Source organism: Dermacentor andersoni, chromosome 4 (assembly GCF_023375885.2).
Source record: "Dermacentor andersoni chromosome 4, qqDerAnde1_hic_scaffold, whole genome shotgun sequence".
Lineage (NCBI taxonomy): Eukaryota > Metazoa > Arthropoda > Arachnida > Ixodida > Ixodidae > Dermacentor > Dermacentor andersoni.
In genome coordinates this window covers 6,967,389-6,993,766 of record NC_092817.1, presented here as the reverse complement: position 1 = coordinate 6,993,766, position 26,378 = coordinate 6,967,389, and the positions used below count along the sequence as shown (strand labels likewise).

The 26,378-nt window shown below is 43.7% G+C and overlaps 1 protein-coding gene across 1 annotated transcript; it reads left to right on the top strand.

The window, feature by feature from the left end:
* Positions 1 to 1,291: 1,291 nt before the first annotated feature.
* On the top strand, positions 1,292 to 26,378 carry LOC126535924 (F-box only protein 6-like). Its single transcript, XM_050182781.3, has 5 exons — positions 1,292 to 1,981; positions 7,299 to 7,388; positions 14,537 to 14,663; positions 17,231 to 17,366; positions 19,144 to 26,378. The coding sequence occupies exons 1-5, from the start codon at positions 1,639 to 1,641 to the stop codon at positions 19,315 to 19,317; spliced, it is 870 nt and encodes a 289-aa protein (XP_050038738.1). The 5' UTR covers positions 1,292 to 1,638; the 3' UTR covers positions 19,318 to 26,378.

Sequence of the window (26,378 nt, the reverse complement as noted above, 5' to 3'; positions counted from 1 at the left end):
TTTAGTATGCTTCACCGCGTAACTAAAATGTACAGCGGCGAAGAGACAGTACATTTGTATTGAGTGAATAAACAAATGGTTTTTACAACAGTACAGAGAAACGCGCACCATGCATCAGTCTACCACATGGAAGAGCGCCGCAACAAATGATAGCCGATTCACACAGGCCGTGTAGCCCACTTATCACTCGTAACGGGTATTATGGGTAATTTAAAATTACAGGCACACAGAAATATGTTTACGTTCGTACTCCTTGCGTAATAAGACTGCCAGAACTTCCACAACAGAAAGTGATTTACAACGCACAAACGCAAAGAACACAGACATATGCCTCGTTTTCAACTCGGTCGTCATGGAAATGACATATAGCACGGAAAAACGCGAACATGCTGTGTGTTAGCATCGTAAACTTCAACCTAGGCAAGGAGCACACCACAATCCGGCGATAGCCGCTACTGAGACCAAAACGGGAGCACATGTCTGTGAACGCGCAAATGGAACCCCTATGCCACTCTGCTCCTCCACCACCCTCGCTGCGCGGCTGCACCACTCGTTTCAAGCACAGCACACCAAACACACATTCAGCGCTGAACAGTGGGCGGTCGACGCAGTCGCATTTACATGACTTGTGGCGAGCAGCACATCCCTCAATGTCCGCTAAGCAAAGTCGGACACGGCGACGCCACATCGCGGTTCGCAAATCTTCGCTGCCGAGGCGCTAGGCCACTTCGACATTTCAATTGTCACCACCGCCGAGTTCTCAAGGAAGTACTGGTGACACAACGCAGATTCTGTACTGCCAGAGCTCACCGAGGCCAAAGCCGTACTGCCGCACCACCACTACGCCGGCTTTCCGCCAAGTAACACAGAACCTACAACCAACACACAAGCAATGCAAGCACAATCACATAAGCAACGTTGAACAATGCGCGGTCCGCGCGGGCCAGAGAACGATCACGCCGATGACAAACATGCCACGGCGGGCGGCGCCACCACATGGCCACCACGCGCCTTCTGAAAAATCCCTAAACAATCCTGTCCCTAGGCACCTAGGATCATGTCACGTGAGGTACGACATTTACGCCCTATAGCCATGGCCCTAGCGGTTCCCAATTTTTCGGGCCAACTTTTCCTCTAGAGTTCGTTATAACTGTATAGTCATAGAGCCCCAGAGGACCGTAGAGTTTCCTACAATATTCTTGTATGAAACTCTATGCAGAGGACGACATTTTGCAAAAACCGAAACTAACCCAGCTGTCCTCCTTGTGTCATCATCATTACCACTCATAATCAATTGGCGTCATACATAACGTCATAGAACCCGTGGGTGGCTTTGGTAGAGCACGCCACGTTGGTTGGTTCTTTATCATGTCTTTATTCTATGGCCTTGCTCTCGGCGTCCACATTGATCCTGCTTCTTCTTTTTTTTTATCTAGATCTCTATCTTTATGATTGCGGTTAATATTAGTACACTCTAGTTAGTACGGTATCGGTGTGAGTTGAGCTTTCAGAGCATGACAAGTTGGTTCTTCATTATGTGATGACAGCCTGAACCAAACCTCAGATAACACGAAACGTCACACAGAGGCCTGCCAACCACTGCGCATGTCGTCGCTAGTCCTGTAATGTGACATAGACATGAAGCACATCAAGCGTTTCCTGTTTTCGGCGCCGAGTGCTGAAAGACCGATGGAACCCGTCGATCCTTTTCCTTTGATGAACCTTCCCGAGCCGTTAATCGAATACGTGCTGTCTTTCGTCAGTCACACGGATCTGCTGAAAAGTTGCCGCAATACATGCAAGCCTTTCCGAGACATAATCGACTCCAACAGCTTCTGGAAGATCAAGTGCCTGCGGGACGGCAGGAGCATTCCCTCGTTCCACTTGGAGGAGCTTCCACCGCGTTACTACCAACGCATTTACATCGGGAACCCGTACGGCAGGAATTTGCTTCAGAACGGGCACGGAGATTCTCCCAAAGGTGCGTAATTGTCATCGCGTAGGCGTATGCATTTTTTTATTGCATATCTCTTACCGTAAAATTTCAGCTACTGTGCATTTCATTAGCACTGTCGAGTGTTTGAACTTGGAGAACTGTTCCGGGAAAACGTTAACGTGGTCCGTTAAGGCCTCTTTTAGCATTTTAGAAGCCAGCGCTGACACTAGAGTTTATGTGCGGGTGATGGCATCGTGTGTCGGATAGCTCGAACACATGCGGATGAACAACTCGGCTAAAAGCAAGCATACGCGTTGATTGTTAGCACTAGGGCAACCACCCGCCCGGCAGCGCGCAACGACTGTCTTCCGTACGTAATCATCGATTTACTTTCGTTTTGCGCCGGACACGCTGGAGGAAAAAAAAAATTGTGTATGTATTTAAGAGGCGCGAGTAAAGGGTCAATTTTCACTTTTTAATTTATTGCATAGTTTGTCACGTAGACAGGAGCTTGACAGCTCTGAATCTGCACCAGACGTTCGGCTACAACAGCACAGTTTCCTTGAGGCAGTGAGGGAAACGTCGAAAAAATAATTTGCAAACAACAAATCGTGACCAACTGCGCCCTTTTGGGAGGAGTAGGACAAATTAGACATGACCTTAAAAGCTTATATATGCGAGGAGACATTGAACACAGACAGACCTTTGTTTCCCCCCTGCCACATGTGGCTCTGGCAGCTTTGATGTGATGTCATTGCTGCGGATATGTCAGGACGGACAGGAAAGAAGAATGTCTATGTTTCTCTTCTTCCTTTCATGACCTTCACAGCTATATCCATGACATCAGTGCTCTTAATTTTGCCTGTAAAAATATATGACGAATATATTTCTGCAAGTTCTACAAACACAGTCATACAAAAAGTAATTTTTTTTTGATGAAGTGTCAAAGCCACGTTCAACCTAAGTGCAAAAAATTCAGTTTGTTGCCTTAAAGGCATGGTGAAATGTTGGATCCATAAGGAAAATGCTCTTCCACATACCACGAAGCTTTGCACCATACCATCACAATTGCAGTGGTTAAAATATGTACAGAGCTGCTTATCACACATGCATACCTTTCCATCATCGCATGCGTGAGCTAAGAATCTCCATAAACAAGAGGGAGGAGCACATGCTGTAGGGCATATCGACAGCAATCATTGCTCAATGACACAAAAAACTTCATAAATCCATGTCCCTACGGTCCGAAACGGAGTGATGACGTACTGCTTGTTGTTGCCTTGCCTTGTCAGATGTAAGTGGTGAAAAGGCTCTCATCATGTCGGGCAAACTGCTGCAAACAAATAAAGAAACAAAAGAACAAAATTTAGGGAATCTGGGCGGATCGGAGATTGTTGTTTGAAACACGCGTTCAGTTTGTGTTCAGTTTCGTCTTGTGTGATTGGCCTAGGCCGTGCCGAGTCATCAGCTGTGCCCAGTAGCTGATGACTCTGCAGTCTCTTGAAAAAGTATCAAGAAAGAACTGCTTTGAGCGACAAAGCAAACTGTATGACAAGGTTCACTCGCACCTGTTCATAAACAAAAACTGATGGCGACTTCAAAGCAGTCAGTAGATTTGACTGTATACGAAGAAGGGTTATGCTTCTATTTGGAAATCTTTGTAATTTGGAAATGCTGGTACACGAACAGATTTCCACCATTCACTTAGTGTATCAGTAGTGAAGCGTAATTGCAGTATGCTGTATTTGCCTCGTATTTGCCTAGTACTCACGTACGGGGCAGAAACCTGGAGGCTTACAAAAAGGGTTCTACTTAAATTGAGGACGACGCAATGAGCTATGGAAAGAAGAATGGTGGGTGTAACGTTAAGGGATAAGGAAAGAGCAGATTGGGTGAGGGAACAAAAGCGAGTTAATGACATCTTAGTTGAAATCAAGAAAAATAAATGGGCATGGGCAGGACATGTAATGAGGAGGGAAGATAACTGATGGTCATTAAGGGTTATGGTCTAGATTCCAAGGGAAGGGAAGCATAGCAGGGGGCGGCAGAAAGTTAGGTGGGCGGAAGAGATTAAGAAATTTGCAGGGACAACATGGCCACAGTTAGTACATGACCGGGGTAGTTGGAGAAGTATGGGAGAGGCCTTTGCCCTGCAGTTGGCGTAACCAGGCTGATGATGATGATGATGATGTATTTGCCATAAACTCATGTTGTGATAGTATCACATTGAGAGGCACGAAATGGAATACATTTTTCTTGTGCATTTCAAGCAGATGTGGCAATTGTTACAGCAATTACGAGCCTGCTGATCAGTGTGAGCTGTGCCAAAACATGCACACTGCACTACAATGCACACAAAATAAGTGCTAATGCTAGGGAAACATGTATTTAGCTGTTCAGTGTGCTTATGCCCGACGCATCCTAACATGAAACATAGAAAAACCAACGTGAAACGTCGGATGTACTTTGATAAAGGCACTGCGAGATCTGTTTAATGTACACTCACGAGCAAAAGTATACAGACGAAAGGATCGCCAAAGAAACTGCATTTTATTGTAATTAACATGCATAAATTGAAATTGATGAGCACATTAGAAAGTTCACAATGCCAAGTTTGGACTGCAGTCCTCAATTTCAAGTTACATTCACAGGCAGAGGAAAAAACTGCTTTATTGCACTATTCCTGGTCTATATACTTTTGCTCATAGGTGTACCTGTAAAGAAAGTTGCAGTGAGACATCAGACTTAAGTTTATTCACAGCCATCTTTTAATCTTCCTGCGACCCCTCGAAAGTAAATTGCTGGCAGGCTCTGCGGCTCAATGTCAAGGAAGGTTAACTCTCCAACTCAGTTTATTCCGATGTCAAGGAAACAGACCTATAACTAAGAGTGCTGCCCACCTCTTGAATGCCCACCTCTTTTTGAGGACTTTTTGACCAAAGCTTACGGTGTAATGTTAATGTGTTTTTTTAGGTGTTGTGTGGCAGGGCATTCTCCTTTGCCCAAGAAAGACTCCGGTGAAGTCTGGAAAGATTGTGCTGTAAGCTAATCTTTTGCAAGTGTAAAGGTATTGATTGTCGAAAAATATGGCTGTTAAAATTGACCACTGCTGCCAACTTTAAAAGAGCTAACCACCATTTCTCACACTTAGTGTGTGGAAGAACACTTTTATGTTGAGAAAGGGGGAAAGGTTTAAGGGGTCTGACGTGTTACACTGACACAGGTACTATGCACAAGACACAGTAGTGACTGGTTACTGATTAATCTTGACCACCTAGGGTTCTTTAATGAGGCACTGAAAGCTTGGTACATGAATGTTTTTGCATTCTGTCTCTGTCATAATGCTGGCTGGGAATGGCATGTGCTCATGCTCACAACAGATTGCCATAGCCACCGTGGTGGTTTGGGAGTTGAAGAGGACTGCATCACTGCAGTGTGTGCAGTTGTATAGTACAATCTGTGCACACTTGCTTCATAGTGTCTTTCCATGTGCGCAGTAGACTGTAAGACTATTGTATGGTGCTATAGAGTAGCAGGCAGTGTGCCAACAGGGTTCATAACTTCAAGTGCCACCTTCGCAGCTGGAGCCTTAAGTCAAGCAAGCAGGTGCGTAAGAGTGCTCATTAGTTGCCTGAGCCCAACCTTCATGTCGGGTTGTGTAGCTGAAGTCTAGCTACTCTGCTGTTTGGGTTTGGCTTTAAGGCTGTTCATTTGTGGTAGTAAAGGTAGCTACGTATTGATATTCGTCCTTTTACTGGCTACTTGATGCGGCGTGGCAAGAACCTGATGGTGTATACTTTCTTCTATCGGTTCGTATCACAGTGTCAGTGAGTGCTTATGTGAAGTTGTAGAGGTACTATATTCACAGAAGCAACTGGTCTGCGCTGGAACACTTGTATGTGAATACTCACATGTTCTAAATATTCTATTAATCATAGTTGCTTGAGGATTAGGCCTTGTTAGTCAGACAAGTTAAACAATGCTCAAGTGCATTAGACGGAATGGATGTGCAAAATAGAGCTTGTGTGTGTCCCCTCACCTTGTCCATGCTTACTATTGCACATGAATTTTTTTTTTTAACTGTGAAATAAGTTCTTTTCTGCGCACATTTGAAAAACAAACTTGCATTATTTAATTGCTCTTTCAAAGTAAATTTGTTGTGTATTCATCTAATTTTAGTGCTCCATTTACCACAAATGCTCAATTGAATAAATTAATTCGATGTGATGGTCTGCTGATCTAACTGTACAAGTGGGGAGACGGGACACCCCCCCCCCCCCCCCCCAGCCAAGAAAAAAAAACCATACTTGCTTTATGGAGCTCTTCATAATTGTATTGTTGTGATCTCCCGCTACTTAGGTGTAGGTGGACACTTAACAAATCAGTAGCCAAGCCGACATCATCAAAAAATGTTCTACAGGTTTCTGGTGACACTTATTCCAACTGTTGTCACGCTACTCTTGCAATATCATGTCTGTTTGTAAGTAACAGCAAATCCCTTTGAGATAGTCTTTCCTCCAAGGAAAAACGGCCACACAAACACTTGAAATGCTTCCAACAACATTAATAGAGGAGGCAAGTACGCAAGTTTTTGAGTGGATTTGATTGTTACAAGATAAGAAATGTGTGGTAAAGACAATTCTCATTTCAACTGACCTTCAGCTAGTTGTACCTTATGAGATTGCCAGAAAGGTTCATTAAAAAATAGAAAGTCATTGCCACACAACTGACAAAATTTCAGAAGCTGCTGGCATAAGTACAAGATCTTGTGAGTGGATCTTGGATTTTGAGTGCAGAATTAGGCATGTAATGCATTGTCACAGTGTTTGTTTCCTGTCTGCTCACAGAGGACAGAAAACAAAGCAAACTTGTTTGATTTTGTGCCAGGATTTGAAAAATCATATTGCAAATGACTCGAAAAAGATTGGCTGACATTTTCCACACACACCTTTTATCAGACTGCACATCATGAGATTTAATTTTTGAAGAAGAAAATTAGTAAGAAAAGATTTCCCACTGTGCACAAAGTGAAGACACGTTCCCTGGGACCACTCATCAGTATGAAGCTTGAGTAGCTCCAAAGATGCTTCAAACTGTGGGAGAAAAGGTTGGACAAGCACATTGACTCCATTGGATATTTTGAAGAGATCCAAGTCCTTTTGGTCCCAAATGAAAACATATTTTTTTCCTTTCTTTGGAGACATTCCGGATTTTTTCTGGTCCCTCCTCGTATGCACAATTAGGAAAACACAAGCTAGAGCACCCGTAGGCTTGCTCAAATTTGAACATTTCTATTCATTCTAGTCATAAGATGCTGCATTATTAGTGTTAGTCCTGACTGCCAGTCTTTCTTTTTTGTTAGGTGCATTTGCCTCGTGGCGTATAATAGAAAACGGTGGTGATGGATGGAAATATGAAGCAACACCAAAAGGCGCTGATCCCTTGCCTTTAGGTGAGCAAAACTTACTTCATTAACATTGTTTTGCATGTTGCTGGTGAGCTTTACACCATACACTTTGCTCTATGCACCCCTTTTAATGCGTCCACATTCTTAGGGTACTTCCCACACTCTTCAGGGCTATGCATCTGTCTATCTATGTTTGTATGTTCTGCTTTCCCACCTACCTGGGTCACTGGGTAATCAGTGGTCGAATGGCTGCTGTGCTGAGGTAACAGGGTTCAAAACCAACCGTTGGATCAACTTGGATCACTGAGTAGATGGCAATGTGTACATACCTGCTGCTCGTCAACGAACCTCTATCACATCGACATGGGTCACTGCAGACACGGGATTGGGTAAGTACCACTGTTCAAAGAAGTTCTTTGACGGCGATTTGGAGTACTGGGTATGTGCTACTTGGTTTGTGCTGTTCTAAAGTTAACCTCCTTGATGCCAACTTCGGTCACTGAGCCAGTAAGTGTGTGCTACTCTTCAATGAACATTTTTGACACCAACTTGGATAACTAGGTATGTGCTACTGGAAATGTGCTGCTCTTCAATGACGAGAATGATCCCTTATATTTCTCAGATGCTGATTGGAATTGAACCCAATTCACAGGGGTTCAAGGACAGCTACCCTAAAGTAAAGTCCCATCTGGGGACCCTTGAGGTTCCAATCAAAATTTTCTTTTAATTAGCAGGCTGTTTCACAAATGCACTGGGAATGTGCTGCTTTTCAATTAATGCCTTTCAGGCCAACGCTTTAGTGAGCTGTGTCATGGGTGCACTGTGTGTGTGTGGCCACTCTCCAATGAACCTCTCGCCAATTTGGGTCACTGAGTATGTGCCACTGAGTGTCCAGCGAGCGAGAGAACAATTCTCAGCATTCGCAGACACTCGTGTGCCACGCATCTTGTCTCAGAGGCAACATGCGGACTTCTCGGCAGTGCCGCTAGATGCCGCAGTGTGTCCAGAAAGAAGCGCGAGAGAGGAGCCCGGTTGCTGCATGACGCATTTCTTGGCATTCACATGCACTGGCATGCCATGCATTTCGGAGACCACGCATAGGCTTTGCAGTGGCAATGCTAGATGGCGCTGAGTGTTCTTAACGATGCGCAAAAGGGGAGTCCCACCGCAGTACATGCTTCATACATAACTCATTTTGACAGTGGCAATGCATGTTCCCTATATTGGTACAATTCTAGCGCATTACCATCGATAGTCATCGTGAGATGGGTTCTGCCGCAATTCTTAATGATTGGTCAATCCACGGTATCTTTATCAACTGCTGAGTAACAGTGTATAACATGGCACTAGCAAAGGTGCTGTTGCTTCAGGATGCTGTGAAGGATAGGCTTTATTGCAGTTGTGAAACAGACAAGATCATTGATCTTGGGTTTTTGCATTTAAGGAGTGGACATATCGGATGAGAGGAAGGGATTTAAAATGTGATTTCAAGCCTCTTTGCTGGAGTAAGGATTAGGCTAGAATACTGAAAACAGCTCACTGTGCAGCATTGTGGCTGTACAATGAGTGAGCATGGCACCTCCTCGTGTGAATCTATTGCACAGAGTGAAGACATCGTTTTCTGAACACCAGGTCAAGATGTAGATCTGCTTTGTGTACTTGATGTGGTCACGGACTAGTGCTAAGAGGTGCCCAGTGAGCAATTATTCATGGGCCTGGGTGTTTCCAAAACATGAAGTCATCTTTAGAGCTATCTGAGCCAATCTGAAGGCTACTAATAGACTGGTAGAAATTGGTGATGATACCAGCTACTGTGCACATATCTTTTGTGTTGGCATAGAGTGTGTCTTCTCTGTTGGATGTGCTGGAAAGAACCTGCTCATTACTGGTTTCAGCTTTATGACTTGAAAAAGAGGCTATTGCCTTTCTTCAGAGTGTTGTTATGAAAAAAAGAAATGTATTGCAGTGTGCAGCTCCAATTGAAGCATGTGACTGCACTCCATTTGATAATTCAGCATGCTGTAAAATAAACATGTAAAATATGAGCTCGGCAGCATGACTTGAAAATGCGGGAGGTGCGGTCACTCAAAGATAACAAACGATATTTTTCATAGTCTCCTTTTGTTGGCTTAGTAGCCTATCAGCATGCTCTGAAAATGATGTTCAATATAATATGGGGAGAACTGTAGCTGCTACAAAATTCCTCAGTGTGGCTTTTAATGAGTGTCTGATGGCTGCAGTTTAGGGCCCTTATGTCAAAGCTATGCAAAAGCTTGATTTTTTTCAACTATTCAATTTTTCAAAGAGTGCCTGTACCTTTCTAGCTTGTGAAAATAAGCGACTCTCACGCGTCCCCTGATATGTTGTTTTCCCTGCATAGCTCCCGTCTTCTGTAATCCGGCTTCGCCGCGTGGCCTGGGGCCCGCTGCGGTCAGTGTGGTTGAAGCGCAGTACGCAAGATGGCGCGAGTGTTTCGCTGTTAACGCCACCTCACAGCGGGGTTACTTTGGCGCATAAAGGAGAATGCTCTTCCTCTTTGGTTCGAGGTCGTCAAGCGGCACGGACTTTCCGCGCGTGCGCCAATCCGTGGTCTGCGAGACCGTCTCGTAAGGCCTTGTTCGAATGCGCCACCGTTCACGTGACCGTACGCGCGAACGACCAGGCGTTGGGATCCAGCATGGGGGCAAAGATATTCGCTCTCTATCCGGTCGTGGTGAGTCGGACTTCCTAGATTTGTCGCACCCATCGACATGTTTTGGGGATAGCAACTTGGCTAGCAGGCATTGATCTACGAAAGGTGCAATAAATGCCCTTGGGATTGTTTGCACTACTGTGTTGTCGTTCCTTTGTCCCAAGAGCACGTGTGAGAATCCCACATCTGGCTGCCCAACGTGGACCTCTTGGGGCATCGGATGATAATTTTAAGTTTTGCTTCGTTCGAGACGTTTGAACCGAAGCATAGGGCTAGCGTGGATTTTGATTGCTGGCGTTGGCGGCGTGCTTTCTTGAGTGAGGCGACGGTGGCTGTAGTGTGTTAACTTTTCAACATGCTAAGCCTTTTCGCAAATGATTTTTTTTAATGACATTCGTCGGTACAAGAGCCACGTGGTCTATATCCTGGGAGAGCGAGGCTTAGTGCCTGCGGAGCATTCACAAGCCTGAAGTGAGTGAGTACGGAAGCCTCGTGGTTGGTCCAAATTTCTTATGTAAATAGCTACTTCTAGCTTTTTGACTCTGATCAAGTCGCGGCTCTGGGAGCCATGTGGCTGCGGGCCACGGGTGCCGCTGCGGGCCGACTGGTATTGCAGCCTGGCACCGGGCGCTCCGACACAGTCTGGGACGGTGGGCGCCGTCAACTCGGATGCTGTGTGCACCGAGCGGGGTAGGACCACCTAACAGAGCTGGCATCTCCTCGCGGCTGCCTCTTTGCGCCCATTTTGGGTGTTGTTTTTTGGATGCCGGTTGTTGTCAGGGTAACGACGCTTTAGGCCTAAGGCTCTACGAAGCTGCCTGTCGTGCGTGGAGGGACACAACCTGGTGGACCGTGATGTTGAGGTGTTGCACTTTGCTGCCCTCATTCTAGTCAGCCTCGCACGAATTGAGATTACTCGTTCGACCCAAGGAAGCAAGCTTCGTTCACGTGAACTTAGCATCTGAGTAGCTGCCCAATCTTTTGCTAGCCGAGTTGAACATCGTACCATGTGGGCAATGTGCGTGCAGAATTTCTCTCACTTGCACTACTTTAGTGTTTGTCGAGTGTGTTGAGTGCACGCAGCGTGATTCGAGTCGCCCCTGGCTTGCTGTCACCTGCACATCGTCTGCGCTGCTGCCCCGGACTACGATCGAGTCACCCCGGGCGATGGTGGTGCTGTGGCCAGTTCGGCGCAGCGACTTCGGCGGCCTCCTGCATCCAGCTCGCAACCCTCGGCGGCGGACAAAAGAGCCGGCGGTCACCGACGTCTACGGCAGCTCTTGCCAGCAGGGCGCATCGGCGCGAGCGACGCTTGCTCGTACCGACTACTGCGTCGTCGTCTCCGGAGTCCTGGCCTGGGACCGTGCCGTCGAGTCGCAAAGCTGCTGCTGTGACCGGCGGACGCCAGCGGTGTACCCAGGGACAATGTCGGCTCGCATGTTATGGACAGCGTGTGGACATTTCCTCGGCGCGGCCAATGTTGCATGTACTACCTTGTTCGCGAAGCACGCGTTGATGTTAGAGTGTGGGACATGTTTCTCCGGAATATGTAGTGATTTAAGGTTGGGGGGATGTGGGGATGCGCGACTCTCACGCGTCCCCTGATATCCCCGCATAGCTCCCGTCTTCTGTAATCTGGCGTCGCCGTGTGGCCTGGGGCCCGCAGCGGTCGGTGTGGTTGAAGCGCAGTACGCGAGACGGCGCGAGTGTTGCGCTGTTAACGCCGCCTCACAGCGGGGTTACTTCGGCATGTAAAGGAGAATGCTATTCCTCTTTGGTTCGAGGTCGTCAAGCAGCACGGACGTCCCGCGCGTGCGCCGATCCATGGTCTGCGAGACCGTCTCATGAGGCCTCGTTCGAACGTGCCACCATTCGCGTGACCGCACACGCGAACGACCAGGCGTTGGGATCCAGCATGGGGGTGAACATATTCGCTCGCTATCCAGCCGCAGTGAGTCGGACTCCCTAGGTTTGTCGCGCTGCCCATTGGCATGTTTTGGGGATAGCAACTCGGCTAGCAGGCATTATGAAAAGTGCAATAAATGCCCTTGTGATTGTTTGCACTACTGTGTTGTCGTTCCTTTGTCCCTAGAGCACGGGTGAGAACCCCACAAGCTGTATAGCTAGATATGGATATTTCACCGTGATTTTATTTAGGTACATGCAGGTGTGAGAGCCCTTCATTGCATTTCTGTAGAAAATGGCAATTGAAGGTTAACTTGTAATTTATCCCATTCATAACCACCGAAGAGATGACATCGTTGCGTGGTGTTGCAGATTTCAGTGTTTTTATGAATATTTATCCTTTTACTGTGGGAGATGGAGGTTAAGCAATATGCGTATTTTCAAATACCGTATTTACGCATGTAAGGCCAGCATTCTTTATATGTTCTGCAGTGTGCGGGCTTTACATGAGGCAGGGTTATGGCTACTCGCTGAAGTGTCGAACTGCACTCAGACTGTTGTGCAGAAAGATGCGACCGCTGGTGCAACCAACTATGAACTATTTTATTCAGTCATCCTCGTTTTTAGTGAGCTCACCTCATCGGCACCTTCGCAAAGCTGGTCGTCCACTACGCCATTCATACCTGTCAGATTCCTGTCACCTCGAAACTCTTGAGGATGGTCACGAACAAAACTGCAGCAGAACATCCCCAAAAGTGTGATGCAGCTGGCTAAGCAGTGCGCTGTAGCACACACAATACTGTTTCAGTGCACTGGATCTATGCAGTGCGATCTGATGATGATGATAATGCCATTGCAGCACCAGGACAGAACAGTAACTAGTTGACCAGTACTACAGTGTACTATAAGGGGGTAGTGTGCTCAGGGACGCCATGCACCGTGCAGCCTATGCGACAGCAGCGCCGGTGTTAACATCCGTCACATAGGGTTTCCCGTCCCTCATTCCTGCTGTTGTCAGTTGTGCTGGTTGTGCGCTGCTAGCATGTTCATCCAACTTTTGTTGTGATTTTCTTTGCGTAGTTTATGTAGTTCAAACGGTGCATTCATTTAAAATAAAGGCTTTCTTTTTCCTGAGGTGTTCCAGTGTGAAGTATACACAGCTATTGTCACCGCAATATAAAGATGTGAATGCAATATAATGTATTCATTTACTTTTAATTATCTAGCCTTGAAGCAACTCATGTAAGTGAAATTTATAATTATGAATTATTCAGTTAATCTCAAATAAGTTAACTAGTTATTCAACTATCTAATGTATAAATTAAGTAAGTAATTAATGAAAACTAAGTTTGCTCTTGGTTTGCATTACTCATATTACCTAAATAATTGAGTAATTAGGTAAATTGTCATTTTGCTATTATTACTTTTGCTGTCTGCAATAGAGTGTTGATCCTGGGAATTTTAGAAATTAAGTAGCCAGTCTCTTTACAGAATGTCCATGTATTTTTTGAGTTGTATCTGCATAACACAGGAGTAGGTTTTCATTCATAAATTTTTCCATTTGTGACACGTAATTGTAAGAATCGCATGTCCATTTCGAGACTTGTTGATTTTCTGTAGCCGAATGATGTACAAGCAACAATTGTGACTTCTATGGCTAACTGTTATATAACACTGTATTTCATTTATATAACGGGCTGGCAGGCTCTCCTTTTCAATATGTTTAGCTTTTCTTAGACCCCCTCACACAATACTCCACATTGAAGCATGTGAGGACCTTAAATAAAAAAATTAAGCTACAAACATTCACAAGCGCAACTGGCGCAACGAGCTGTCGTTGCAGAATGTCGGGGGAAACACGACTGCTTCCATACAGCCCATGCTGAAGTGGTGCCACCTGGTAATGCCTACAAAAGGAACATCAGCCACGGTACACTCTACTTCTACCGTCTGGTAGTGGCTTGCAGAAATAAACCAGCATGTGATCATGCACATGATGCTTAACGAGACGTTTATCCTCAATTTTCTGCACTGCTGAGTTGAAGTGTGGGCCTTATGCAAGTAAATATGCTGATCATCAATATGCAAGCCTTGCCAGTCATTGCCACTATCTCCAGCATATCGCGAAGCTGCTTTTGGAACTTGAAGGTTGTGTCACAATCACCTTTTCTATATTACACTGTTTTCTGCCATACCAAGCCCGTTCACTCCGTACAAGTTAAATATTTACGGTTTTGTGAGTGTAATACACCAATACAGTAGCCAATGGATGGAGTATGACTGGTTTATATCCTAATAACTTCTAAGTTGCGCTCTGTGAATCTAGTCAGTACGGGGAGAAGTTCTGCTTGTTTGCATTAGTCTGCTGCAGGCTACTTTCATTGTGCAGAGTGCAAACACTGATCACGTAGATCGCATTCTGCATTTTTCCATAGCATTGTGTGGCAGCAGTAGAACCATGCTGCGTAGCAAGTTTCTTGACACAAACTATTTTTTCTGCAATTTCTATATTTTTCACCATCACTTCTCTCTTGTCCCTTTTGTGCAGCATGTTTTAAGCAAATTGAAGGCATATGTTTTTTGTTTTCCCCAACAGATAAACAGGGATGCTTTTCAACTTCTTATGGTGCATGCACGAAGCAGCAAGTCATCAGCCTTGCAAGCGAGGGTGTCCTTCCTGAAATAATGGACAACTTCAAGCCACACATTGAAGTATCAGAATGGTGTGTGACTGGCAACAAGCCGTGTTATCCTTCCTCTAAGCACACCTGAAATGCAGTGCAGCTGGGTGTAGTTATCAGCATTTAACCACTAATAACATCAGCTTGTTGCTGTCATTTGATCTTAGTGCTTACTGTGACAACTTCGTCACTTTTGCACTATGTGGACAGGTCTTGATTTCGAAGCAGCTCTAAGCTTGTTCCTGTGAATGGATCTAATGAAACACAATGCATGCAGTGTTTTCCCCTTGGACTGACTTGGACCTTAGTGATAAAATTCAGCCTTCGTGTGGCACACCGTGTGTGTCAGACTGATCACATTCATCCTTCTTTCATTGGATGCATAACAATACTAGGGAAAAATGTGAAACTTAGCCATTCAACCTCTGCAGAAATAATATATCTGCATCTTTCTAAATTTTAGCATGGCTCACTTGAGAAAAAGCACTGGGGCTTATTTTACTGTTTGTTGTCATTCAGCTGCATTGCATGTCAGCCACACCACATCCCTCTAGAACAGTCCGGTGATTTAAGTTTGAAAGTAATTTATTCTGTCGAATAAATTGGTATCGACTCCTTTGAGTGCTCGTGTCACTAGTTGCAAGTAACACTTACCGTGGGTGAATTTGTTTTGCATATTTTAAATCACTTCCTTTATTTGTAAGTTATAACAACATAAATGAGAAGTCAGCTGAGCCTAATTGTTGTTACAGATTAGGCTGAAGGGACACTAATGGAAAAGTAAGTGGAGCTGTACTAGTACCACAAGAATGGCTATTGTGGTACTGTAGAAGCAAAGGAGGCTTGAAGGCAGCGAATGTGCAAAAACAAGACAGGTGGCAAAGCCAGCTTTAAGTCCTCGTACCAGCTTGCAGTGACATTATGAATTTTGACGACGCCTGCTCATGCCTCGTTAATTTTTTAAGAAATCAAGATGAACTGCATCGAATTGCAAAGCAGCCAAAGGCTGAATTCGGCAAGTTTCGATAACTTTTACTAAACCACAACAGCCCTGAAAAAAAAAAAAATATCTCTGAACCTATGACATTGCAGTGGCATACCGGCACTGGGGTATCAACCTGATTTTTTTTTTCAATGGAAGTTTGCCATTTGGTTATCAACCCCTTATTGTGGAATTAACGAAAATAGAGTTTTAATCGAAAATTTTATCAATCTAAACAGATTTAGTGTTTCTGCTTAATGTTAAAGGGCCTGTCACCAGGTCTGGCCATTTTGAGCTGACAAGCGAAGAGCATACAATGCACGATAACGATCGTGTCTGCAAAGTATTGCATTGCTACGCGCCGCAGAAAGATGTGAAATTTCAAACCAAATGCTGTTTTCTTCTTGCGGCTGCCACACTTGAAGCAGGAGGATGGCGTACATATGCTAGTGCGGCTACGTACACTTGTTTGTGCTGTGATGCCGCTTGTGGTGACACATGACTTTGAGAATTATTCAAGGCAACATCTATTATTTGTGTAATGTATTGCTTGAATAGACAAATTAAAGCTTAGGGAAATAATAAAACGCACAAACCAAATGTCTGCTTGTAAAATGCAGACACTGAAACTATGTAATTTTCTACCATGTTCCAGCATGGGATCATGCTCTGTGATCCACTTGTGTCTGCCTCGGTATTCGTGTAGCACTGACTTATACCACTAGTCAGGTGTCCTCATGCGCAGCGCGCAATATCGTGCACTGCGCGAAACGAGACAATCGCAAGAGCTTGCGCATGACGCTGTCGTCGGAAGTGCGCCATCCCGCAAAAAAGTGAGGAGAAAAAAAAAATGAAGGAGGGGCCCATGACGTATGCATCATGTGATCCTCGAGGTTCAGTATGGGAGAATGCAGGGAAGGAATTTCACTTGTGGAGGCTAGACGAGGCCAGTGGAGAGAGCGTCTCACTTGGCAGTGGAGCTCGCCTCCGGAAATCATGGGTTCGTGGCACTGAAATATTTCTATCTCAGCTATTAATGAGCTGATTTGAAAATTTTTTTGCAGCAGAACGCTCCCTAAAGGACACGTAACAACTTTCAGCATATAACCGAAGTTAGCTGTGTGGCCTGGTGAGGGGCCCTTTAAAATAAGAAACCTGGAGGTTATGCATTGCCACAGGGGCAGAGTTTAGATAAGTCCATGTACTGTCCATTCCAGGCACCGACCGAATAAAACTTTAAAAGTAAGATTTTCAGCTTCCATACAGAAGCCTTGTACACAATGTGGCTTCCATATGAACAAGGCTTCCGTATGGAATCCGAAATGTCTTGCTTCTAACATTTTATTTGGTCGGTGTATGTCTTTCTTTTTCATGTTTCATCCTGACCAGAGAAGCTTCCGTTGAACCCTTCATTACACTGTTCATTCCAGTGCTGGATGAGGTGTTGTACTGGCAGCACACAGTGGCACATGCCTTCTTGCACATTTACTATTAAAATCAGTGTTTCGACACATAATTAGTGAGTAATTAGATCTTGTGACAGCATGCATTTGGCAAACAATTTATTGTTAAATATCTGTTGTTTAACGTGCCTAATTAACTTTTTGTGTTTTGCATTCATTTATAGGCATGCAGCTCGATTTGATTGTGGCTGCGAGTACAGGTTGACTGTCTCACTCCTCAATGAAAAAAGGAAAGTGCTGCACGAGTTCACTACTGGCCCTATTGTGACCGAACAGTGGCTTGGCCGTGAATGGAGTCAGGCAAGTGCTTGGCATTCAGAAATGTCTCGGGAACAGGCAAGCTTATGTCACAAAGAGGACCTCTTCTCATGGGAAACAGCTTTCAATATACCATATATTGGGCTACAGTGCAACTTTACCACCACTTTAAGTTTATAGAACTCATTCAGAACCTTTCATTGACTTTTTCAGTAATTAGCAAGAGTGTCTGTCTGGCTTTCAACTAACACATCCATTGCCCCCATGTGCTGCTATGTATCCTCAGGCTCCAATATGTCAAGAGCAGAGGACACGGAAAAACCGAACCTGCATTTTCGGGTGCATACTTTACTCACATGAAGACAAAGTTTATCTCAGTTTACTATTTATGTTCTTAAATAATTATAAGTGAAATTGAGTGGCTGTCACCACTCTACTGTGTCTAAGTTACCTTTAAAGGGACCCTGAAACGATCTTGATGTATTTTGTACAGACATACTGGGTCGTTACAGTAGGTCCTTCTGCTCATTAAGTGACACATTTAAGGCCTCCACGTGAAGCATGTCATTTATTATACTGTTTTAAACATGTGCGTCGCAACTGATCACAGCAGTGCCGCTCCCCTGAGTTTTCGCTGCCCCATCCCAACTGCCGTGTTTCACCCAAGTGAGATCAGTTGGGCGAGGGATCCAATTGGCTACCTAGGTCGCATCATTGATTGCTTTTGATAATGAAACAACTGAAACTCCAAAGCACGCGTGGTGCAGAGTTGAGCGAAAACGAAACCTTTCGACCACCCGTACTACTGAAGGGTAACGTCAAAATGTTATTTTTTCTTGGAAACGAACAGAAGTAGACAAGTAGCATTTTCTTCCGTCTTATAACCTAACGAAATTATCTTTTTAATACGAGTAGTTGAGTACTAGTGACATAAATTATGATGAGGAGTGCCTTCGTCATCGGGCTAGTACCGGAATGTCGCTGAGGGGGTCTCATCGTGTCATGCATTTACCTCGATTTCTCGGTTACTAAAGCTCTGTTCGCGATTATATTAACGCCCAAGACGTTCTAGAGCATTGCTTTATCACTTTAACTTTTCATAGTAACCTTTAGTGTCCCTTTAAGTATTAAGGGGCGAACTTGTGCCCAGATCTAGAGATGATCACTGTGTTGCCTGCGCAGCGGAGGCAGACGAAAAACATCCTCTGGCACGAGCCACTGGCCTCTGCTCTTGATGAAACCACATGCGGTCGTTTCCCATTGGTGGGACAGCAGCTCGGTGGGAGCTCGTGCACAAGCAGGCTTGCAGGCAGGCGCACTCCGCATGTCGTGATGGACGCTGGTGGTGTTTCACTTTGTTGCGACGCTTTAGGTGTCCCAAGTGATCAGTGCGGTACTTGAATGCAGACTACGTGGCAATATTGAAGAAGCAAGGAATGTGTCAGAAATGTTGTTTCATGGACAGATTTGGCTTACGAAAGGGATGTACTGCATACTGCTTTGAGCAACTAATGTGAAAATTTTAAATGACACAGACATTATCAGTTCGTAGTTTCTACACATATTGATTAATTTTAATTGAAGCTCATGCAAATAGAGATGTGCATGGCTCATCACCTTGTTAAGATTAGATGTGTAATGTTGATTAGGCCCCACTCGCTCTTTTAACACACTGTATTGCCATGAAGGTTCCCACAGGCTGTAACAGGCACCGTTACTATGAAAAACATTGCTAAAAGCTTTGATTTTTTTCAGCTTCGACTTAACCAGTTGCAGGGATCCTTCTCTTTGCTTATTTATTTGCTTTGTTTGTTTGCAGGTCACACATGTGTTTCGTGACTACCCATCAGGGGTGCGTTTTGTTCAGTTCCAGCACTATGGTTGTGACACTCAATTTTGGGCAGGCAACTTTGGATCCAAGATGGCAGGAGGTGTGGTTCGTGTTCGTGGAAACAAGCAGGAACCTGTGGCTGCTGAAGTCACCACTGCGTAATCTTTTCTGGTTCTCCCCTCTGAAGCTGCTTGCAAGAACACACTCATGTTATGTGCATCTGCTGTTTTGTGTGGGAGAACTCCTCCATAAGTGATATTCTCTTATGTATAGATTTATACAAGTAATGAATCTGGTTTAAACGCATTTGATTGATAATATCAGACTTCATTAGTCTATTGTTCTAGTTTCTAATTTGCACGGACCTTTTGAATATGTCCCTTGCACCATTGTGGAATTTATGACCATGTTATTCGAATAAGATTTTGAGTTCAATTGAACCTCTTGTCTTTATCAACAAATTAATGGGGCTTCTATGGCGAAAAGCAAATGAAAAAAAAAAGAAGTTATTCATAAAGTGTAATAATAAAAACAGCTTGCCGAAGCTGCATTATTGAGCAACACTTCTGAAATATCAATGCAGCCTCTCTAAATTACAGGAGGTAGCTTCGTAAGCCAGAAAATATTAAAATATGGAAGACAAGTGGCGCTATCATTGTGAAGCTCTCGCATGATGTAATTAATTGCAACAATGTCTACTTGTGTGCTTTTTTGTAGAGAAAGACCATAATTCATTTCGAAGAAGCCAAGGACTCCACATAAATTCTTTTGAGAACATTTCCTGCTCCAGAACTGTCAGAATGCGAGAAAATAATGTGGAATTCATGACGTCCAACTGATGTAGCGACAATGAAGTTTTATTTATTTTTTATTTATTTATTTATTTCACAATACTGGAGGCCAGATTGGCCCAAGCAGGAGGAGCATGAAAACACAAATCATAACAGCACATACATGCAAAAAAAAAATTATGTTGCACGTGACATACAACAGAATAAATAATTAGAAGATGACAGAGCAGAAACGAAAAGCAATGAATATTGAAATTGTCATAAAAAAGTTGTTTCCTTTCTACTGAAGAAACAAAGTTCGAAGGGCCTGTTCCACGTCAGGAAACTGAAAAACTGATTCAGGAAGCACGTTCCAATCAGCTACTGTTTGAGGGAAGAAACTGTGCTTAAACGAGTTTGTTTTAGCAAAAATAGGCTGCAATAAGTGTTCCCTATTATGACGAGTTCTTGAAGTAGTGGAGTGCCTGAGGAATGAGGAGGGAGCAATGCTAAGCTTTCCTGCCAAAATTTTATGAAGGAAAGAAATGTGGTTCAGTTTTCTATGTGTACTAAGCAATGGGATATTATTGTCCTTTAAAAGCTGTGTTGGGGATTCTGACCTTCTGTATTTATGAAAAATGAAACGTACTGCCATTCTCTGAACGAGCTCTAATTGATAGATGTCTTTCTTAGTGTGCGGGTCCCAAATTACGGATGAGTATTCAAGTTTGGACCTGATGAAAGTTTTATAAGCCAAGAGCTTAATATGGCTAGGAGTGTGCTTTAATTTTCCTCTCAAGAAATAGACCTTCGAGAATGCGGTTGAACAGATCTCAGAGATATGAGTCCTCCAGGTTAATTGGTTGTGTAGAGTTATTCCTAGACATATATATTGTGAGACCTTGCTTATGTGACCTTTGTGGAGGCAATATTGGTAACGGCTAACATTTCTTTTTCGCGTAACTCGGAGAAGCACTCTTATCAATGTTTAAATCCATATTCCATTCTTCACATCAGTGACATACCGTATTTACACGATTGTAAGTCGACCCCTTTTTTTAAATTTGAAAGTCTGAAGTCGGGGGGTCGACTTACAATCGAAACCGAAACATGGCCCCGCCAAAAAACGCGATACCAACGGGAGCTACAATGTAGTTAGAATTTTATGTTTGCTCTATGGCCCTACCCGTATCTTTTCGCTATCCCACGTGTTTGTTCACTTTCGGAAGAGTTTTTCAACATTTTTGAGAGTTTTACAGTGCATGCAACTCATGGCTGGGGGGGGGGGGGGGGGGGGTGTCGATAGTTGATGGAAGCGCCGCTGTTCCCATTTGCGGCGGCACCCTCAGAACGGCGGCGCTTGCGGGGAGTATCGGTAGTTCATGGAAGAGCAGACACCGCTCGCTGGTTTCTCTTTCTCTGTTTGAAGGCATTGGTATTGGCATGGTATTGGTTTGACGCGTTCCACTTGACTGCCGGCTACGTGCTACTTCTATGCTTTCCCAGTCGTCATGAGTGCTGCAGGCCTACTAATCGTTCGGCACTCGTTCACAGCAGCGTTCAAGAGGGCTGCCATCCTTTACGCCGAAGAAACAAATCACTGCACAGCGGGCCGCATTTTCGATGTTTCTAAACGGGTGGTGCGAGAGTGGCGACTGCAGCGAAGCGAAATTTTCACCTGTGACGACAAGTGAGAAATTTCCCACGTGCCAAAGTCTGGAAGCTTTCCGGAGCTGTAGGCTAAGCTTGCGGCGTATGTCGCTGAAATGCGTGATCGGTCCCTGCCAGTGAAGTGCGACGTGGTCATGAAACAAGCCCGGACCTTCGCCTTAATTTTAAGATTCTGCTCCGCCGTGAGTACAACGAGTGGCTGGCGGCAGAAGACTGCGAAAATACGCCAACCGGACTTGTCAAAAGAGCCTCCCTGACGGCTGCGTGTGGTTGGGTGAATTTGGCGTGGGCTGCTGTTCTGCAAGATGTCCTAGTGCGGTCGTTTGCCAAATTTGAAATTTTGCTGGACCACGACGCGCTGTGGGACCGCAGCACTAGTGAAGATGAGTAGTCCAGTGACCATGTCAGCTACTAATAAATTTTCGTTATCGAATGCGCCCTCGTGTATGCTCTCTTATTTTTTTTTTTTTTTTTTTCGGTCACGCGATATGGGGGGGTCGACTTACATTCGAGTCGACTTACAATCGTGTAAATACGGTATATTGAGCAAAGATTCTTGAAGCAATTGATGGTCTTCTATTGATGCTATTTCTTTATATACAATGCAGTCATCTGCGAACAATCTTATTGACACTGACCGTGGAATGACATTTATTAAATTATTTATATATATTAAAATAGCAAAGGTCCCAACACACTAGCTTGAGGAACACTGGAAGTAACAGCAAGTGATTCTGATAGGGCGCCATTCACATCGACAGACTGTGTTCTACCACTTAACTATGCTCTGACTCATTCTACAAGATACAGCAGAAGACCAATAACTGCAATTTATAAAGAAGCTTTGAATGCGGTACCCTGTCAAAAGCTTTCGCCATATCCAGAAAAAGAACATCGATCTGTCCCAAGTTATCCAGTACGCTGAGAAAGTCATGAACCATCGTAACTAGTCGGTACAACTCAAGCCTTCCTCCAATCCTTAGGCAACTCACTGGTTTGTAGAGATACAGTGAAAATTTTAGCAAGATGCTCCGAGATCTGGTCTGCATAACGCTTTAAAAAAGCACTTGGAATACCGTCAAGACCATGACCTTTCCAAATATTTATTTTACGAAGCAAAGACAAAACCCCTTCTTTGGTAATGATAGGAACCTCGCTAGGATCGATGGATCGTTTCAGTGCATCAAATACCATATCTGAAAGGCCCCCAAAAACAGTTTGAAAGTATCCATTAGAGAGTTGAGCTATTTCCTTCTCATCAGTAACAAGGTTCCCATCATCACTTTTAATTTCTCTTATGACCTCAATTTGATGGCCAAGGTAACTCCAAAATTTGCAGGGATCTGTTTTTATGAATGAAGGAAGAGTAACCTTGAAATAATGGGATTTCGAAGCGGACAGTTTCTGTGCTAATTCTTGTTTTAAATTCTGCAAATACTGAGAAAATATAGAATGATGTCGCCTAAGACGTTGAAGTTTCCGCTTCAAATGAATATCACGACTCACCCAAGGGTTTCGATGCTTATTTCTCACTCTTTGTCGAGGTACAAAATTTGTGATAGAAAATAAGATGCCTTCCTTGAAGCGTTCCCATAAGCTGTGTACATCACCCTCATTAGTAGAGCAGCAGTACATCATCCAAGTAGTCAATAATAGAAGCATCATCAGCACGGTCAAAATCATGGACGGTAGGCAACAGAGAAATTTCAAGTACTGTCAACGCGATCAGTAGGACAAGAAAAAAAAAAAGCAAATGGTGATCAGAAATACGAGGCTCAACTCTGAGTTCCCCATTAGAGAACAATTCACTGACAAAGAACAAATCTAAGATAGCATTTTTACGGGTACAGTCGCGCACAATTTGGTTAAGGTTTAAAGGTAACATGGTGCTCACAATTAAATTACCAGAAGCACAACTCTTGTCAGCTAAACTCCTCCAGTCCAAGCCTGGTAGATTGAAATCCCCCGTCATAATCGCATTGTTTTCAAGCTTGATTAACAAGTGATCATATAAGCTTTCAAGAAATGTTAATAGAGAATCGGGAGCACGATAAACCAAGCATAATAAGGAGGTCAAGCCCCAATGTGACATTTAAAAGCAGGCTTTCGTGATCTGGAATTCGGTCAAGGACAGTGACCTGGACAAAGGACTTCACAATAACTGCGACACCCCCGCCCCTTGAACCACGATCCCTTGTAAAGACATGGTAGCCAAGGGGAATAATTTCATCATTACTTATTTGATCATGTAACCATGTTTCTGAAAGAACAAGAATGTGTGGGTCATAGGAAAGGAGTAGTAGTTCAAGCGCGTTAGTTTTATTCTTAATACTTCTTGCATTTAGAGACAACAGCCGTAGCTCTTGTGCCTGGTCCTGCAAACGCTATCTTTCAGAACTATCACCTGTGGTGATAGATGCATCATCCCACACATCGTAGGTGTTATCGATTCGCAGTTTGTCGTGGATAAGGGAAACCTTCTTGCCACTATCGCTTTCATTATGTTTTGGCTCAGAATTAATAAAAAGGAAGCGTGTCCCTCATTTTCTCCTGTAATGATAAACATTTTCCCACCAAATTAATGAAAACAAGCTTCTTAAAGAATTTTTGATACCAGTCTAAACTGATTTAGCACATTTTTTTTAAGTATCACATGTTGACAAAGCCTGTGGACAACCTTGTAGACAAACTTTTTAGTATCTTTATGTACATATATGTGTGTTGAGGCTCTGTAGAAACATGCAGAAAAAGAGTATAGGGCATTCAATATTGGGACATAATCTTGTCTTTGATTACATATTATTCACTGTGGAATAGTTCAAGCCTATATAGAAATGCAGATGAAATAGCATGCTTATATAAATTTTAGTTAATGTGGGTCTAATAAATTTGTAACAAAAATGTTTAAGGTTTTGCTTTGGATGATTACCTTTCTTGTTTGTAAAATATTCAGCCTGTAGTAGGTTTGCTGCAATAGAGTTTGGCTGTAAATACTTTACACATGTAAACCCCATGAATGGAAGAATATGGATTACAGTTGGCATGAGAAAGCTGAATTACTCGCTGCCTCCATAAATTTCAGATTTTCTTTTTTGCAACAAGTACAGTCTACATACTTTTTTGTTTATGTTGGAACATAGTGCTGCCTTTAATTGCATATTCTTTTAGTCTGGAACAATAATTTTTGGTGCAATGAGCAACAAGATTTTATTTCATCCTGTTGCAAAATTTTACTTGTGGGGCCAGAGGCCACATGCAGCACTTAAGATGAGCTTGATAGAGAGTGACTGAGAAGAAGAGGCACTTTAGGGAGCACGGCTGAGTGCCTTGGCGACATAAAGAGGAATAAAAGAGTGGGCATTCACAGGACCCATGGATGCTAGCAGCAGGCAGAGGTATGCATGGTGTGTTTGGGAGAGGGCAGTTTCATGCAATTCCTGTCTGGCTATGCAGTGGACCATGGAAGAGTTTCGGTATTTATGTTTCATCATTTTGTGAGTGCCATTCCTTTTGTCTGTTTCTTATTGGCCATCATAAATAATGATTCCCTCCAGAGATTTCTGTCAGTGCCTTCAATGTGTCTTTACATCTGTAGACAGATATTCTTGAAACCCATCTTTTCACTACACTTTTAGAAACTAGCTTAGAAGAACTTCTTGTTAGGCGAGTTGGTGCATATTAGCAAACAATATTTGAAATGTACAAACAAAAGACCACAGAGACACACAAGGACAGGCGCAAGCTTGCAACTAATCTTTATTTCACAAAGACCACATATAAGTACATCCCAGAAATATACCGCTGCGCATGCGTGGAGAAAGCATAATCACCCAAAAACTTTCTATTCAAGCAACACACAACCTATGTTCATCAATAAACCTCATCTCATTGTTGTACAGATAAACTGAGGTGTCACCGACACCATCATCTCCCTTCTTTCTTATATGATACGCCTCTTGTAACTCATGCCCGGCTCTCTCGGCACCGGCACAATATCTTCACTTCTTTCAGGATCGGCTTACACGGGCACGCCAAGCAATGAGTACGAAGGTGCCCACTCACTAATTGACAATTCCTAATTGACAATTCATGCTGACGCATGTGTATGCGTAAACTAGAAACTAGTTTGAGAGAAAAGGATTCTTACGTACATTTGCAATATAACAGAAGGAAGTGCTCGCAGTGAGACACACTTGTAAAACTAATGTATGATTGTGCTGGGCATGAGATAAGGTCAACTTAATAACTGTGCCTTTATATTTTAATGACACTTTAGTGAAAGAAATATACTTCGTGCACATTACATGCTATGAGCTTGTGTAGCTCTGTTTTAGTGCAGGACGTTTTCATGTGGTGCACAAGCTTGGGGAACTCCTCAAATAGCTTGCACATTCTTGATGAGGGCAACCATGGCAGTATACTTGATGGACACTCATAAAGCACACTCCAGCAAGTGCAATTCTGCCATGTGAAATGTTGGCACTCAAGGCTGGACAGCTAGGTAAATACTGCCCTGTGTTGTTAGTAACAGTACCCTTGCTATGCCGGTGTGTTTTCTTTCGGCAGTAGATGTTGTCATGTGTTTGTGAAATATAAATTTCCTGGCTGAAATGCAAAACCACACTTGTGTCTTAGTGCCAATTTTCAACATATTTTACATTAGCACCTGTTGTCATGGGATTGCCACAATGTAACATTAGAGTGGCTTGTTATTTTGAGAACGACCATTTTGGCAAAGAAGCGTGCACCATGAGTATTAAAAGTGGACATTTCTGTCTTCAA

Coding starts and splice junctions, on each gene's coding strand:
- LOC126535924 (XM_050182781.3), top strand. CDS start 1,639: ATGAAGCACATCAAGCGTTTCCTGTTTTCGGCGCCGAGTGCTGAAAGA. Junction 1,982..7,298: donor GCACGGAGATTCTCCCAAAG/GTGCGTAATTGT, acceptor CTTTTTTGTTAG/GTGCATTTGCCTCGTGGCGT. Junction 14,664..17,230: donor CACATTGAAGTATCAGAATG/GTGTGTGACTGG, acceptor ATTCATTTATAG/GCATGCAGCTCGATTTGATT.